The 13986-nt window shown below is 39.5% G+C and overlaps 2 protein-coding genes and 1 long non-coding RNA gene across 5 annotated transcripts; 1 reads left to right on the forward strand and 2 right to left on the reverse strand.

The window, feature by feature from the left end:
- Nucleotides 1-2: 2 nt before the first annotated feature.
- On the reverse strand, nt 3-3302 carry armc1l (armadillo repeat containing 1, like). Of its 2 annotated transcripts, none has more exons than XM_070849455.1 (7): nt 3269-3302; nt 2690-2868; nt 1853-1944; nt 1258-1441; nt 1036-1152; nt 756-830; nt 3-612 (listed from the first exon to the last, which is right to left on the reverse strand). In XM_070849455.1, exons 2-7 carry the CDS (start codon nt 2840-2842, stop codon nt 421-423), a joined length of 813 nt encoding a protein of 270 aa, XP_070705556.1. In that variant the 5' UTR covers nt 2843-2868; nt 3269-3302; the 3' UTR covers nt 3-420. The 2 variants fall into 2 exon arrangements, with proteins under 2 accessions (XP_070705556.1, XP_070705557.1); XM_070849456.1 differs by lacking the exon at nt 3269-3302 and adding an exon at nt 3214-3262.
- Nucleotides 3303-3536: 234 nt separating this feature from the next.
- mtfr2 (mitochondrial fission regulator 2) lies at nt 3537-8218 on the forward strand. The gene is made up of 8 exons (XM_070849597.1): nt 3537-3587; nt 4429-4614; nt 4784-4888; nt 5152-5276; nt 6102-6307; nt 6426-6759; nt 7054-7237; nt 7655-8218. Exons 2-8 carry the CDS (start codon nt 4543-4545, stop codon nt 7697-7699), a joined length of 1071 nt encoding a protein of 356 aa, XP_070705698.1. The 5' UTR covers nt 3537-3587; nt 4429-4542; the 3' UTR covers nt 7700-8218.
- An 833-nt stretch (nt 8219-9051) lies between these two features.
- Nucleotides 9052-12617, reverse strand: LOC139218006 (uncharacterized). 2 transcript variants are annotated; one of them, XR_011585642.1, is made up of 5 exons: nt 12413-12617; nt 11762-11858; nt 11348-11434; nt 11183-11229; nt 9052-9621 (listed from the first exon to the last, which is right to left on the reverse strand). It is a non-coding gene; the product is annotated as an uncharacterized lncRNA (long non-coding RNA). The 2 variants fall into 2 exon arrangements; XR_011585641.1 differs by lacking the exon at nt 11762-11858.
- Between the last annotated feature and the right edge of the window lie 1369 nt (nt 12618-13986).

Genomic DNA, 13986 nt, shown 5'->3' on the forward strand with positions numbered 1-13986 from the left:
CATAAACCAATACAACTAAACACAAACACAGCAGGATACACAGAAAAATACTTCTCCAACTGTATAGAAAAGCAGCAGAAACTCTTTTACATGTAAAGAGAAAATTAAGTTTGGAAAATCTTACAGAAAATATTTACATTACATGAGTACTGGATAGAAAACAGCACCATGTAAGTCCAGAGACGATACCCTTCAAGTGTGAGGGCCTCCATTCCACTCAATAAGCAGAATAGAGGTAAAAAAGAACTGATAATAAGGAATTGTCAAAATAATTTGTAGTTTTTCCTAAGAATTGATGACAGTTGGCCTCGCACACAAAGCCCCATGGTGTGCTGACATTCAGGAATGTCCACTCCAGTGAAAATGTCTTTGAGCACACCTTTGTGTCACTGGATCTCAGGGAGCCGCGCTGAGCCAGTTTCACCAGTAGAACGTTTTAGTGAGGAAACTGGCGGCAGCGTTGAGCCAGCTCCCGTTAGAATCTTCTTTAGCTGTCGTGCGGGAAATTGCTCGGTCGACCTCCGTCTCCGGGCTCTCCTCCTCTGGGAGGTAGTCTGGTAGAGCGGAGTTTTGCTGCACTTCCACTCCTGATGGGTTCAGCGGGATAAAAACCTGAAGAAAACCGTTTGAGAGAAGTTTATTTAGTTTCTGGTGAACTCGCACCCGCAACTTTTCATTTATTCACCTATGGATACTAAAATATACTGTCATGTCTTAAAAACAGTAAGAATGTGTCCCTTGTGACCACCACGTACCTCTTCTCCTGCCTCATTCTTCACCACCTGTTGGGCTGACAACACTTTGGTAGCAGCAATGGCCGATGCCAAACTCTGCAAATTAAGAAACATCAGGGAAGGAGGTGACTGGAACTGATAAACATCAACCAGATATCAGATGTGTTGATTCACTCCACCTTCCTGCACCATGTGTGTATCAGTGGCTTTGACAAGGCAGGTATATAAACTATTCTAAGAGGCCGCTTGCTTCTTGAGCTGATGACAGTTGACAGTGAATGTTGGTGTTTTTGTGTGTTACCTCCGTGGACAGGTCTGAGCGGATGCGGACGGTGCATCTCTTGGAAGCCATCTGGAAGGTGAAGCTGATCACCCCTCTGACCTTCAGGAGAGCCTCTTCACACAAGCCTCGCTGGTCCTTAATATGAGAGGGAGACTGTTTTAGGCTACTTGTTCCCAGTAATAATCACTACTGTCATGGATCGCTGTGTGTGTGTGTGTGTGTGTCAGTCAGCCTACTCACAGTGCTGTCCAGCCCCTGGATGTGCAGAGTGACACACTTGGCCTTCTTGTTGGAGGTGTTGATAAAGAACTGGGGTTTTTTTCTGCTTTCCCTCACAGGTGTGTGTGGTGCAGGATTAGCAGGTGCACTCAGAATATCAAACACCTCCTGGGCCAAGGCTGTGATGTCGACAGACAGCCCTTTTCTATTTGGAGAAATACATTTAATGTAATTTAATGCTTCCAGACCTCTATGTCACCACCCACATCTCTGAGTTGTTCGGCGATTCAAATGACTCAAGTGAAACTAAATAACATTTCAGCCTGATTATCAGGCTGTATTTAATCATACATTTTAGCATGACTGAACATCTTCTACATGATAAGAAATGGTTTTTCCATCAACTACTACTACTTTTAACACACAAATATATCTCTGCTACAAAATGAAACGGTGAATGCATATAAAAAATCTAACAAAAATGTAGTGACAGTAGACAGTTCAGGCAAGTATCACTGGACATTTCAAGTACAAACTCATAATCATGCAAAGAAAATACGAGTGCACATCAACATGCACGATAATGTTAAAAAGAAAAAGAAAAAAATCATCTCACCTCTCAATTAGATTCTCTAAGCTCACCATCATGCCCAGTTCATTCTTCATGGTGGGGATGTTGGAGGACAACTCGGCCAAGTAGCGCAGGGTCTGAGGACGAAGACAGACAGAAGAAGAGGGATTAAAATATACACTGCATTTGTGCAAACTGGTACCCCAGCCATGTTTAAACTTACCTATTATACAAGCTGAGTCATTAACTAACTTCATTATTTTCTCAATTTATAAATCTCCCCTATCATTACAGTTTTTGCACTATTTTAATAGATGAATGAGTTTTTCTGTCTTTTAAGCAGCCATTAGGTTTTCATTTATTTCAGTAAGGTATAAAAGTCAATTTTCAGAGACTTAAAAATATGCTTGATATTCATTTTTCTTATCAATGAACATTTAGATGCCTTTTACACAAGAAAGTTTGTCGGAGATAAACATCAGAACATTCACAAGCTGAATTGTCCAGAAATTTAAGCCAAGAGACACACAATTGGCCGTTACAGAGAGAAAAGGCTCAAATTACAGCTGTGGCAGTTTCAAACCAGAAAATTGGCACAAGTTTAATTCAAAGTCAGCCAACCTTCTATGGACATTACTACAAAATGTCCTGATGGATTATTTAACAACCTGTGAAACTCTGCAAGTTGACTGCCTCAGTAGTATGAAATCACATGAAAGAATATTATTTGAAAAACTACTTTAAATGGGAAAATAATTGGCAGTTAATGCAAAATATTTCTACACCTAACACACATAAAACACACTATGGTCCTTTAACGTGTGCATCACCAGGCAGGAGGATAGTGCAGCCAGCAGCACCTGTCCAGTATCTGTCACCCACCTGAAGAGTTGCAAATAGCACCTCTGGGTTCTCGTGGTCCAGGAAGAGCACCAGGCCGGGGAGACAGCCCTGGTCTCGAACGATCACCTCTCGGTTCTGCGGCTCAGAGGCCAGATCCCGCAGCTGACTCACCACCGACAGGGCATCCATCATCTTTGTCACCTTTTCTGGGCCTGAAACTGAGAGCCGTGACGGTATTTAAGTTTGGCCTGATTCTAGGTTAACGGTTAAAGTCACGGTGGACAACACATGTATTGTAACAATGTTGAGCTAATTAAAGCGGTAGCTATAATAACGAGGTGGTTTTAGATAAAGTTACGGCCACTAATGTAAGTTTTTAAGCTATGTTTAAGACTTGCTGTCAAGTTACAGCGCTAACGTCAGTGTTGTGGCTAGCTAAAGATGCTAGCTACTTCGGAAACGCGAAGAGGCTGGCCAGCTTGACAAAAAGAGATATTTTAATTAGTTTCATTGCGCCGTTCAAACATACATTTACGTGGATGTTATAACTATTAATGATATACATTCATTAAAAGCGCGTTAAACGTGGTTAAATTCAGCTTTACGATGTTTTCTTACCCAGGGGAAGAGGCAGCTCGTGCACAAAAATACAAATTTGGTGCCAGGATTTCGTAATTGGTCGACCAGCCGTTGCCCACGTCACACGGTCAGCCACTCTGATTGGCTCCTCGTTCTAGTTCTGCATCTGCAGCCAATCAGAGGATGTTTTACTGCTGCGGCTTTTTTTGACTTCACAGTCGTGCTGGCTGGATGCTTGAGCTCGGAGGGAAGCTGCAACTTATTCCTTTATATTTAACAGTCACAGTTTGTATTTTTGGTTATTATGGTCACATACAAATGTTGCTGCTAATGCTCGTTTCAAGAAGACTAGTTCGCGGTGAGTAGAGGCATATTTCCGCTTATCCCGCATGTTTCCTGGTGTCGCGTACTTTACTTTTGATGAGCCATGCAGCTTTAGACACACTGCGGTTCCTGTGCGGTCCACCTGCACTAGTCCCGAATAAAAGGACACTGTTATAAGGTTAAAACTAAAATCCACAACGAGCATTCCATAGTACTGATCCAATGCGACTTCACAGCCAAGTCGGCATCATACAGACGAAAACAACGGAGCATCTGTTTGTGATCCCACCAGGTGACATTGGGTCAATGATGGGTCCTTTTTGTTTGAAGCATGACGTCCATATTAGTTTTACCTGAATTTAGAGGTCTTCAACAAAACAACAACGACGACAATGTGTGCTCGCTGCTGTTTCTTTATGAGTCACAAATAAAGTCATCACCAACTAACAGATGATCTTAAATGAATACAATAAAGTGGAAGATAAAACATGAGCCAAAATGAAAGAAAACAGTGCAGCTGACTTGCAATGCAACATGAAAATCATTAGTCTCTAATTCAGTAGGTGTGGAGGATACATAACATAGTAGGAGATAGACGACGTGTGTGTTTTTTGCCTTAAACCTTTCAATTCTTAATAATCCAACAGTAGTGATTTAAATGAAAAGGTATGAGAACTGATCTGCTTTCTCTGTCAGTGTCTCAACCTGTAAAGTCAGTTTTAGAGAAGTCAAACCTACTAAAGAGAAAAGGGACTTCTTCTAAGTCTCGGTTGTGGATGTTATAATTTATGTCAGAGCCCAAAACTACACAGAGATTCCTGGATGGACTTTTAAATAGTTCTGTTTAAAGCGCTGTATGTCTTGTTGTGTTTCAGGCGTAAAGTATGTGACTTAGTGGCATCCAGTCTGTGTCGGCATCCGAACAAGTCAGTCTGCAGGAAAAGGAACTTTGCAGCCATCAGCCGGTGGTGCATGAAAAAGTCCTTCCAATGTCTTTAATAGAGGATATTTTGGACGTGCTGCACGTTGTCCTGGAGTACTTTGGAGTGCCTCCAGATATGGTGAGTGCACACGCACACACACAGACACTGTTCTGATTCTGTCACTGATTCCCAAACTGGGATCAAGCGGCTTACGAATTGTTGCTTTTGTAGTGTAAAGTTAAATAGCTTTAAATTTGTAAGGATACAATAGATAGAACAATTTTTGTGTGTGTTGTCTTGCCGGTAGCTGGTTCCGGTGTGGGACAGTCAGCTGTGCGGTCAGTATCGCAGCATCGTGCGGATGATTGGGACCAACCTTCCACTGGCCCCTACACCACGTGTCCACTTTCAGGTACTGGACCTGTACTTCATGTGTTTTGCTAACAGCTTGAAGATCATCAGAAATTCTATTTTTAAATTTGTCTTTGCCTGGTCAAATTCAGCTGTGCAGATCAGGTGGAACTGTGCCCGTTTATAAACAGTTTTGCAAAGAAAATATGAAATCTGATTTAAATGATATATTTAGAACATGGCACTGAAACGGAAGCGATACTGTACCCTAAGCTTGTCATGTAGTCGGCATCACATCCCTCCTTGTGCGTTTTTCGCCCTCAGGTCCCTCTGTTCACCTATCGGCCTCACGGTTATGTCGACATCACTGTGGATACGCCCGCCGTCCCCTCATTCGCTGACGTCCAGTGGGTGTTTGAGGACGAGGGGGAAAGCTTTGCCAAGACCAGGTAACAAAACAAAACTAATGTACACAATTACTAGAGAATGAGACCTCACTGGCACAAAATCCTTTGTCGTAATATGAGCAAAGTAGTAGATTTCATACAGTCCACTGCAGAATTGGAACAAAGAGACACAGAAGCTCCAGGTGCCCCTTTAGCTGCACAGTATCTCTGCTACAGTAGCTGAGGCAATGAAAACCTGCACTAACCAGCAGAATCCCAGGTGCTTTGCTGCAGTGAATTTCACCTTGGACAGTTTTTGATGGATTCTGATCCCAAAAACAACACAGAGGGAGTAAAGGAGTGTGTGAAACAATCTCTACCCAGAGGAACAGCAAGACAAAAGACAGCTCAGTAAGTGTTTCTGCCAGACAATGTGTGTGTATACTCTAAAGGCACTAATATATACAGTAACCACTCTGTGGTATAGCATCTACCTGACTGTCTGGTATGAAAACACAATGTAAACTGGTGAGTTAGGCGATGGCTGCCTGTCTGAGCAGGAGAACACTGATTTCTGTAAAGAACATCATTGACTTGGTCATAGTGTTTGTAGACTATGGAGAAAATGTACTGCTGTACACAAAACAATTTGGTCATAAATTGAAAAGGAAATGTCTCAAAGTGTTTACAGGTATCATTACCACTTAATTGACTTTAGAAATGCACTTGTAGCTTTACATATTTTGCAGCTTTGAAAACACACCATTGGATTGGTTGGTATGGGTGGGAAAATAGCAAATGCTGTCAATGGCTTTAACCGTGTAACGACAGCATACACTGACGTGTAGTATATAAAGCTACATTTCTGGAATTGTCTGGTCTCCATAGGAACCATTTACCTCCAAAGAAGAGATGTACTATAAATCAGGAAGCAAGAAACCCAGGAGTGCCCCGGAAACATGCCCAGCGAGGAGGCAGTGCTGTAAAGCAGACAGCTGATCCAGAGGCCTTGAGGAAGATCACGGCGCTGGAGAGCGAGCTGCTCAAATTACGAGCTCAGATTGCCATGATTGTCACTGCCTGTCCAGCCTCAGGTAGTCACTGTTTGTACCTTTTTCTCAGCTTCATTACACAACACACAAATGTCTTCAGCATGTTAGACTGTGGTTTATTTTGTGGTCTTTCAACATTTTTATTCATTGTTTTTGTTAGGTCTGACTGCATCCCAGAATCCTCCAGGCACACCTTTAATGTCTCCTCCCCCTCCGCCTGGCCTCACCTCCACGCCACGCTGTGCTGCTCCACCACCACCACCACCACCTCCTCCTCCTCCTCCTCTTCCTCCTCCTGCTCTTTGTGCTAACTCCTGCTCTGAGACTTTGTCTGTATTAGAGCTGATCCGCCAGCGCAAGAAGAACGACAAAGGCCTTGATAAGGGTCAGCTCAAGCCCCAGGACTCAGGCCTCAGCAGGGGTCTGGCAGGGATCCCATCTATGCTGGATGTCCTCAAGGACTTAACTCAAGTTAAACTGCGTTCAGTGGAAAGGTAGGCGGTGGGACTGATGGAATGTGCCAGAGTTTCTGAGTTTGTAAGCGTATATGGCTTAACATTTATTAAATCATTATGGCAAGCGCATAAAGAGGAAGTAAATAAATTACACTCACTTCTGGCTTTCAGAAATAATCAATAATTATACTAAAACAGGGTTTATTATCGGGGGCACCACTCCTATTAAAAGGAGAGATGGATTGCCAAATTATTGATTTAATGATTCATTCATTGTTAATCATCGATTTTTACACAACGCCCCCTTGATTTTGTTTTGTTTTTTTCTCCCAGATCACCCGGGGGCACACCAGTAAGAAGGAGACGCAGTAAGGGAGGTGCACCATCGCTCAGTGATCCAGCGGCTCTGATCGCTGAAGCACTAAAGAGAAAGTTCGCCCAGCATCGCCATAACAATTCCTCTGACAAAGAGAATTCACTGGAACTCTCGCCATTTGGCAGTCCAGAAACACCCAAGGTTTGTTTCGCACACCTCTATTTATTTTGATATCTTGATCGATGGCTTAGTATATTGAAAAATTTAAAAATGAGTTTTGAAAATCCTGAGCCTCAAGAATGAACGGGGTCACCAGTGTGGTACGATGCTGTTAAAGGTACAGTGAGTTAGAATCTCACTACTCCACAGCTCAAAATGCCCACAGACCCTTTTCACACCTTGTCAAACTGTTTTTCCACCTTTTTAAGCATTTTCACACTCCCTGACCTACGTCTTTATAGAGACCCGGCGGTAACCGTTCTTCTAAATGCGTTTTCACCGTGGCAGCTAAAAGAAGTACAAGGCAGAATAAATATCTTTGCTGCATCTTATTGCAAAAACTGAGCTTGCAAGGTTCATGCTGTCTGCAGGAAGACCAATCTGATGCTTCTGTTCCAGGTTCCTGTCCACACGAGACGCAGTCAGGGACGCCTCCACCTCTGATCCGGTTGAATAGTCTCTTCTGATCCCAAAATGTCAAATGTCAGACTTCCCATCAGCTCCCACAGATGTGCCTCTCAAATGGATAACTACTGCAGCTACTGACTTACATTTCGTTTTTATTTTTGTTTGTCTCTCTCTCCTTTTGTTCTTGTAAGAGTGTTTGTCTCACAATGAACAAAGTGCGTGTTTCTGTTGAGTATCTTTTTATTTGGGAGGCTTGAATGTATATTTTTGTTACAGCAATTGCAGTAAACATGGTTTGGTACAGTTGTTTTATTTTGTACAGTGAAGTCTTTTTTTCAGTGTTATTCATACAGGATCTGCTAAAAACTTTTTAAAGGGATAATGTGGGATAATTGTAATGTATTCAAGCAGGTAGGCAATGTAGCTTAGCTACATGCCTTAATGTCTCTTTGCGAGTGAGATGACTAAAAGTGGGTACTGAGATTCACACAGATCTATTCTATGCAACTGCTGTTTCAAGATATTTTATTTTATTAAAATGTTCAATTGCACTGATGAATTTTTTTGTTCTTTTCACGTTTTGTCATGTTTCAGTATATGCCTAAAATTTGTAACTTTTAAGACAGAATTTAAAGTGTAACACATCCAGAGTCGTGCACGTGGTATTATTTCACATTGTTGCTTTGTGTGAACTGGGACTTTAGCACTGCACTTTCATACAGTTGAGGAACACAGAATAGACACATTTCAAAAATGTAAAAAATATCCTGAGTTTTATCTCTGAGTAGGAGTTATATTTCACAAATACATTGATAAAATTTACATCTACTTATAACTATAGTTTATTTTGTTATAAACATTTATTAAATGTTTATATCCTACCTATGAATGCTAAATAAAGGGACTTATGGTACAGTAGGTAACTTGTGAAAATAGCATTTTGTCACAATTGCTGAAATTGTCACTGTGTCCTGACAGCAGGGGTGGGTCAGCGAGGTACCACAACATCCACACTGCCACGCACAACCTGAATGATGAGCACACAGAGCATGCTGCAGACTAATTAAGGCTTGTTTTTGGCCTAGCTGAACGCCTTTTGCTCTGTAATTTCATACTATTTTTGCTAGTATTATTATTATTGAGTCCCTTACTGGCTGGTTAAAAGGAATGAGGAGTCAGCTGTCAATGGCAGTATGAAATAATTAATACAGGTGTTTTAAAGAATTGTCAGTCACAGCAGTTATGAGAGGTCATTCAGCATACAGTTATAAATATGCACAAAAAAATATTAGGCTGGTCAGTCCAGTCTTTTTCGAGATTAGCCACAGACCGGCAGATTCGGATAATTATCAGATTGTGGGTAAAATTAAAGGCAGAGAAACAGTCTCTCAACTTGATACACTTTAATGGAAGACACAAAATTCAGAAGACACATTTTGACATGTCTTTTCTCTTGTCCAAATAATGAGACTATTTTTTGCCACATTTTTGCCTATTACACTTGGCCACATCTCAGTTTGCCAGATTCCTGGATTACATACAAATCAGCAAAAGCCCCACATTATAGCTCAGGGGTTGGTAGTCAAATTCCTGAAGCACATTATGCCCTCTGTATACGTGGAAACTGTTGAAGATGGTTTCTTCTTATTGTATAATAAAAAAGATGGCTGATTTCAGCTGTCTAATCCACTCAAGAATGCTGTTTGCAGCATTCACACTAATAATAATAAATAAATCGGATAACAATAGTGTGAATGCTGTTTGCAGCATAAAATCGGATAACAATAGTGTGAATGCTGTTTGCAGCATAAAATCGGATTAGACAGGATAACAATATTATAATATATATTATAATGATTATAAAGAACCAAGCGATTTGCAAATTAATGCTGATAGACGATGGTTGTGGTGGCCTCAAGTCATCCTCATCACTGTCTTCCTCCTCCTCTTCCTGAAGACTGTGGGAAACACAACAAAGTTTAGAGTCACTGAGCACCACTGATAATATACTCGTGAAAATATTAACACCATAGACCAACTATTCAATAATAATGGGACTGATTCTCATTTTACAAAGATGGTAAAAAACAAACCACCAGGTTCATTATGATATCTATAAAGAGAGACTTTGCATTTAGAATCTAGACCTGAGAAATGCAAGGTAGTCCTTTTGCTCAATACCAAAAACAATAGTGATGCACTTGACTTGTTTGCAATTGTTGATAGGCTGATAAACCTTCCTGTGTTGGTAACCCCTGGACTTTTATCCATTAAATCATGCAACTAATTGGCCTCCTTTTGCTAGAGGCATTTAAAAAAAAAGGTAATTTTCCTGGGTTTCAGGATTTCAACCACACCGCAGCACCGAGAATGCTCTTGTGAAGGCCTTGAATGACATCCACTTCAACACAGACAGTAGATCTCATGTCGCAGTGGAAAAAATTCACTCTTAGTATTATTAGATCTCAATGCTGCATCCGACACTGTTGGCTACAACATATTAATAGACAGACTGGAAAACTAGGTGGGACTTTCCAACACAGTGTTAAACTGGTCTGAATTGAGAGACAAGGACGATTTTGTGTCAATTTGTTATTACGTCTCTGAGTGTGTCAAAATTACTTTGAAGTCCACAAGGCTCTCGGGTCTCATCTGTTCAGCTTGTACAACTCACAATATGGCAGCTAATGTAAATTAGCACAATATCTTATCATCTTATTATGCAGATGACTCAGAGGTTTTCTTTAACAAATTCACAAGGTGACTGTGGTCCCACATAAGCAGTGAGTATGTGTATTGAACAAATCAGTGATTGGTTGTGCCAAAAAGTTCTCTAGTTAAACAAAGAAAAAACAGACACGATTGTCTTTGAACCCAAAGAACAATTAAAATGTCAGTGCACAGCTTCAGTAACTAACGTTTAAGGTACAATATGTAACAACTGGTCAGATTTTTTAGTTTAAAACATTCAAAAATGAACAAACAAAATCAGCAGAATGTGAAAAATAACAATAAGTGTTGACATTAGATATCTACTGAGGTCAGCATGCAAACAGCTGCCAGCTCTCATAATACCATTTTATACCTCAGAGTGAGTCACTGTAGCATCCAGTCTGCCCTCAGTCCTGCATTAGAGGAAGAAGTTACACTGCCCCAACTAACAGGTCAACGACAACACAACTGCACAAAAAACATTTAAGATGCAGCAGCTCCATAAAACTTTTTGTTGTAATCTTTTATTTGACCCTGTTCTATTATGAATTTAAAATAAAATATCTGTATGCACAGTATGATCTATGTGTGTAGCATGAAGGTACCGCAACCATTTCATTTCATTGTGCAAGCCTGTGTTGTAAAATGAAAAAATAAATGAACCATGAATGAAATTACCATACATTTCTAACATCCTTGCGGACATTGGAGGGCTTATAAGGGAGGAGAAGGTGGGTTTACATATTGCACTGTGAAACATTTGATTTGCCTTGTTTAAAGGTGCCATACAACAAATCAATTCCTTACTTGTGAGGGCCTGGTTCATCTCCAGAAGCGGTACGCTCCATGGCATCCTTACCATGCAAGAAAAATACAAACAAAACTCATATACAAACGAAATATGCACAATTATTTTAAACTTTATAGTTAAATAGATCTTGTACACTGAAGACTGAATTATATAAATCTTACTTGTTGAAAAGACAAGGGGAACGTTTCATCCCCATAAACAATTTCACCGGGATAGCCGTCAGCATTGTCAACACACTCGATGGATATCTGCAATATCATCGAAAAAGTATTGTGAAAATGAAATGTATCATGTAATGCCCATATTACTATATACATATACAACACCAAATTTGCCACTTTAACCGCTAATTGCTTGAAATAATGTTAAATTCCTCATAATGCTAGCAATGCTAAAGCTTCAAGCACGCAAACGGATGCGACTTTGATTTAGTAAATTTACCCAGTCAGTTCACAACCAAATGCAAACAATTGCAACAACAACTTCCTGAATTGCAGTATTTCCTCATACATAAGAAGAATAAGAGGAAATATTTCAACAGGTATGTTAATTTCAGCCAAAAATGTTAAACTTACACGGTCCATTGTTAAATCAAAGGAGTCCATTTTTCTTCTTAATTCTTCTGCTGAAACGTGACATGCATGACGCAAGGTGACATCCGGACATCCGGTGCTGTTTTGTCAGACCACGTTAGTGTTACGCATTATACGCTATATTTAATTTATCAATTATTTCATTAATTACAGTAATATTGAGAATAAGTCAATAAAATTTAGATAATTTACACTTACATTTGGTTATTTTTGGGGATATTTCTGATAACTAATTACATAAGTACTAATTGCAGTGTACAGTGTAATTAACTAATTACATAATTACAGTAATGTTGAGAATAAGAGAATAAAATTGTAATCATTTACACTTACATTTTTTTATTTTTGGGGATATTTTTCATTTATATCAGACTTTTTGTACAGAAGAAGAATCTCACAGTATCAGTATCTCTCTCCCTCCATAATTTGACAAAAGGGCAAATAAAAAAAAACTTTTATTAAACTTGTACTAGAATAATTCTACTAAAAAATATTTTAAAGTGTATTGGTATTCCCTGTACGCTGATGACACATGATTCAACATGTGTTCCCAAGCGAAGTAAATGAAAAAGTTTTCTTTCTTCCAAATCATACCTCTTTTTTAGACCCTTGTGCAGAATGTCAGTTACTCACTTTTCCTCTGTTCACGTTGGTTCATGTTGGTTCATGTTGGTTCATGTTGGTTCACAATCTCAGGTGAGGCAAAATTCTGATGATTAACATCCATCATAGTTGACAGGATTAGAGAGGTCTATGTCTATTAGTGATGAGTTCTGAACTACACCATCTAAGACCTTTTCACAGCCCAAGAAGAGGCCAACTACTTGCCTGAGTGGATGAACAAAAGTGAGATCTGACTTCTGTATTTTCCCTTTTGCATTGTACAGATGAAGAAGTAGGTTTGTTTCAGTTCTCAGAAACTTGTAGTTCAAAGACACATGTGAGTTGCAGCTACCCACAAGTGGGAGGAGACTTAACATAAACTTGATATGCCAACAGTCCACAAGATTTCTATAGAAAAATGAAATGAAATCAATCATTTTCAAATATAATAGATAAGTAAGCGGTGTTGTTAGTTAGAGGTAAAGAAACACAAATTTGCATGGCATCTGACAATGTAATCTAAAGTTTGAATATTTGACTGCAAAAACACAGCTATGTGATTTGATAAATATGCTCATTCAGATCATTGAAACAATGATAGAAAAACAATAGATTTTTAAGCCTGACTGGCTTGTCGGGTTGGAGAATCTCCTGCAAATGATACATACCAATTCTGTGGGTAACAGAGCATGAAGTGAAAATACTAAAAAAGGCCTTTGAGCAGAAAGCAGGAAGTCTCTTCTGGCTTCCTGGTTACTAAAAGGAAGATCTGGTTAGAGATCTCACAATCAAACAACCATAACCAACGCTGAAAGCCAGTCAGGATGTTTGAAACACATTAAAAACATTTTTAGAATTCAGTCCAAAACATACCTTTATGCTTGCCCTAATGCCAGTGCTAAAAATAACATCACCTCAGTCATACTGATGAAATCTTCCTACAAGTTTTATCTAATAATTGCCTTTTAAATTTCTTCATATTCCTATGAAATACTAAATTCAACTGCATTATCGGCAGTCACCTTGCTGTTCTCAAGAATACAGCCTCCACAGCCTTTCAGTGATGTCATATGCAGCAGGATATATACAGCAATATAAAATCAACAGCAGAACAAATGTCACCCACATCCTGCAAAGATATGTCACCCTGAGCTGTCAGCATATAAAGGAAATGCACAATGCATCAAACACACATACACAAATTGTTTTTGTCATCTTTTTGAGATTGATATACGACTTAAAGTATGAAACAAATAAGAATGTGAGCCAGATAATCAATACAGAACCTAAACTTCTATACCAGTAGGTGTCAGTGTTTTCTATTAAGACTCTGCTTTCTCATTGTTTCACCTGATGGCATTTTACAATTAATGCATTTTTAACAGGTATTCAGACAAAGTGGCTTTTCCTTGGTGTCTGGGCTGTTTTCTGAAATGCTGACTGAAGTGTTCCTAAATGTTATAAATGTGGTTGTGAGAATTGTTTTGTTCTCCATTTCTGGGTTTTATATGCAAACTCAGCATGTGCTGAGTGTAAGTAATTCCCTGTAGAAGTGCCAATTTGGGCTTGAAAACTTAAATATTAATGTAATGAAATAGAAATTC

The sequence above is a fragment of the Pempheris klunzingeri genome, chromosome 18 (assembly GCF_042242105.1).
Source record: "Pempheris klunzingeri isolate RE-2024b chromosome 18, fPemKlu1.hap1, whole genome shotgun sequence".
NCBI lineage: Eukaryota > Metazoa > Chordata > Actinopteri > Acropomatiformes > Pempheridae > Pempheris > Pempheris klunzingeri.

Bases quoted from the DNA above. Each gene is read 5' to 3' on its own strand.
- armc1l (XM_070849455.1), bottom strand. From the start codon at position 2,842: ATGATGGATGCCCTGTCGGTGGTGAGTCAGCTGCGGGATCTGGCCTCT. The intron at 1,945-2,689 runs GTGGGTGACAGA...CTTCGTCCTCAG, and splicing joins TGCTATTTGCAACTCTTCAG to ACCCTGCGCTACTTGGCCGA. The intron at 1,153-1,257 runs GTGAGTAGGCTG...TCTCATATTAAG, and splicing joins TCCAGGGGCTGGACAGCACT to GACCAGCGAGGCTTGTGTGA.
- mtfr2 (XM_070849597.1), top strand. From the start codon at position 4,543: ATGTCTTTAATAGAGGATATTTTGGACGTGCTGCACGTTGTCCTGGAG. The intron at 5,277-6,101 runs GTAACAAAACAA...TGGTCTCCATAG, and splicing joins GAAAGCTTTGCCAAGACCAG to GAACCATTTACCTCCAAAGA. The intron at 7,238-7,654 runs GTTTGTTTCGCA...CTTCTGTTCCAG, and splicing joins GCAGTCCAGAAACACCCAAG to GTTCCTGTCCACACGAGACG.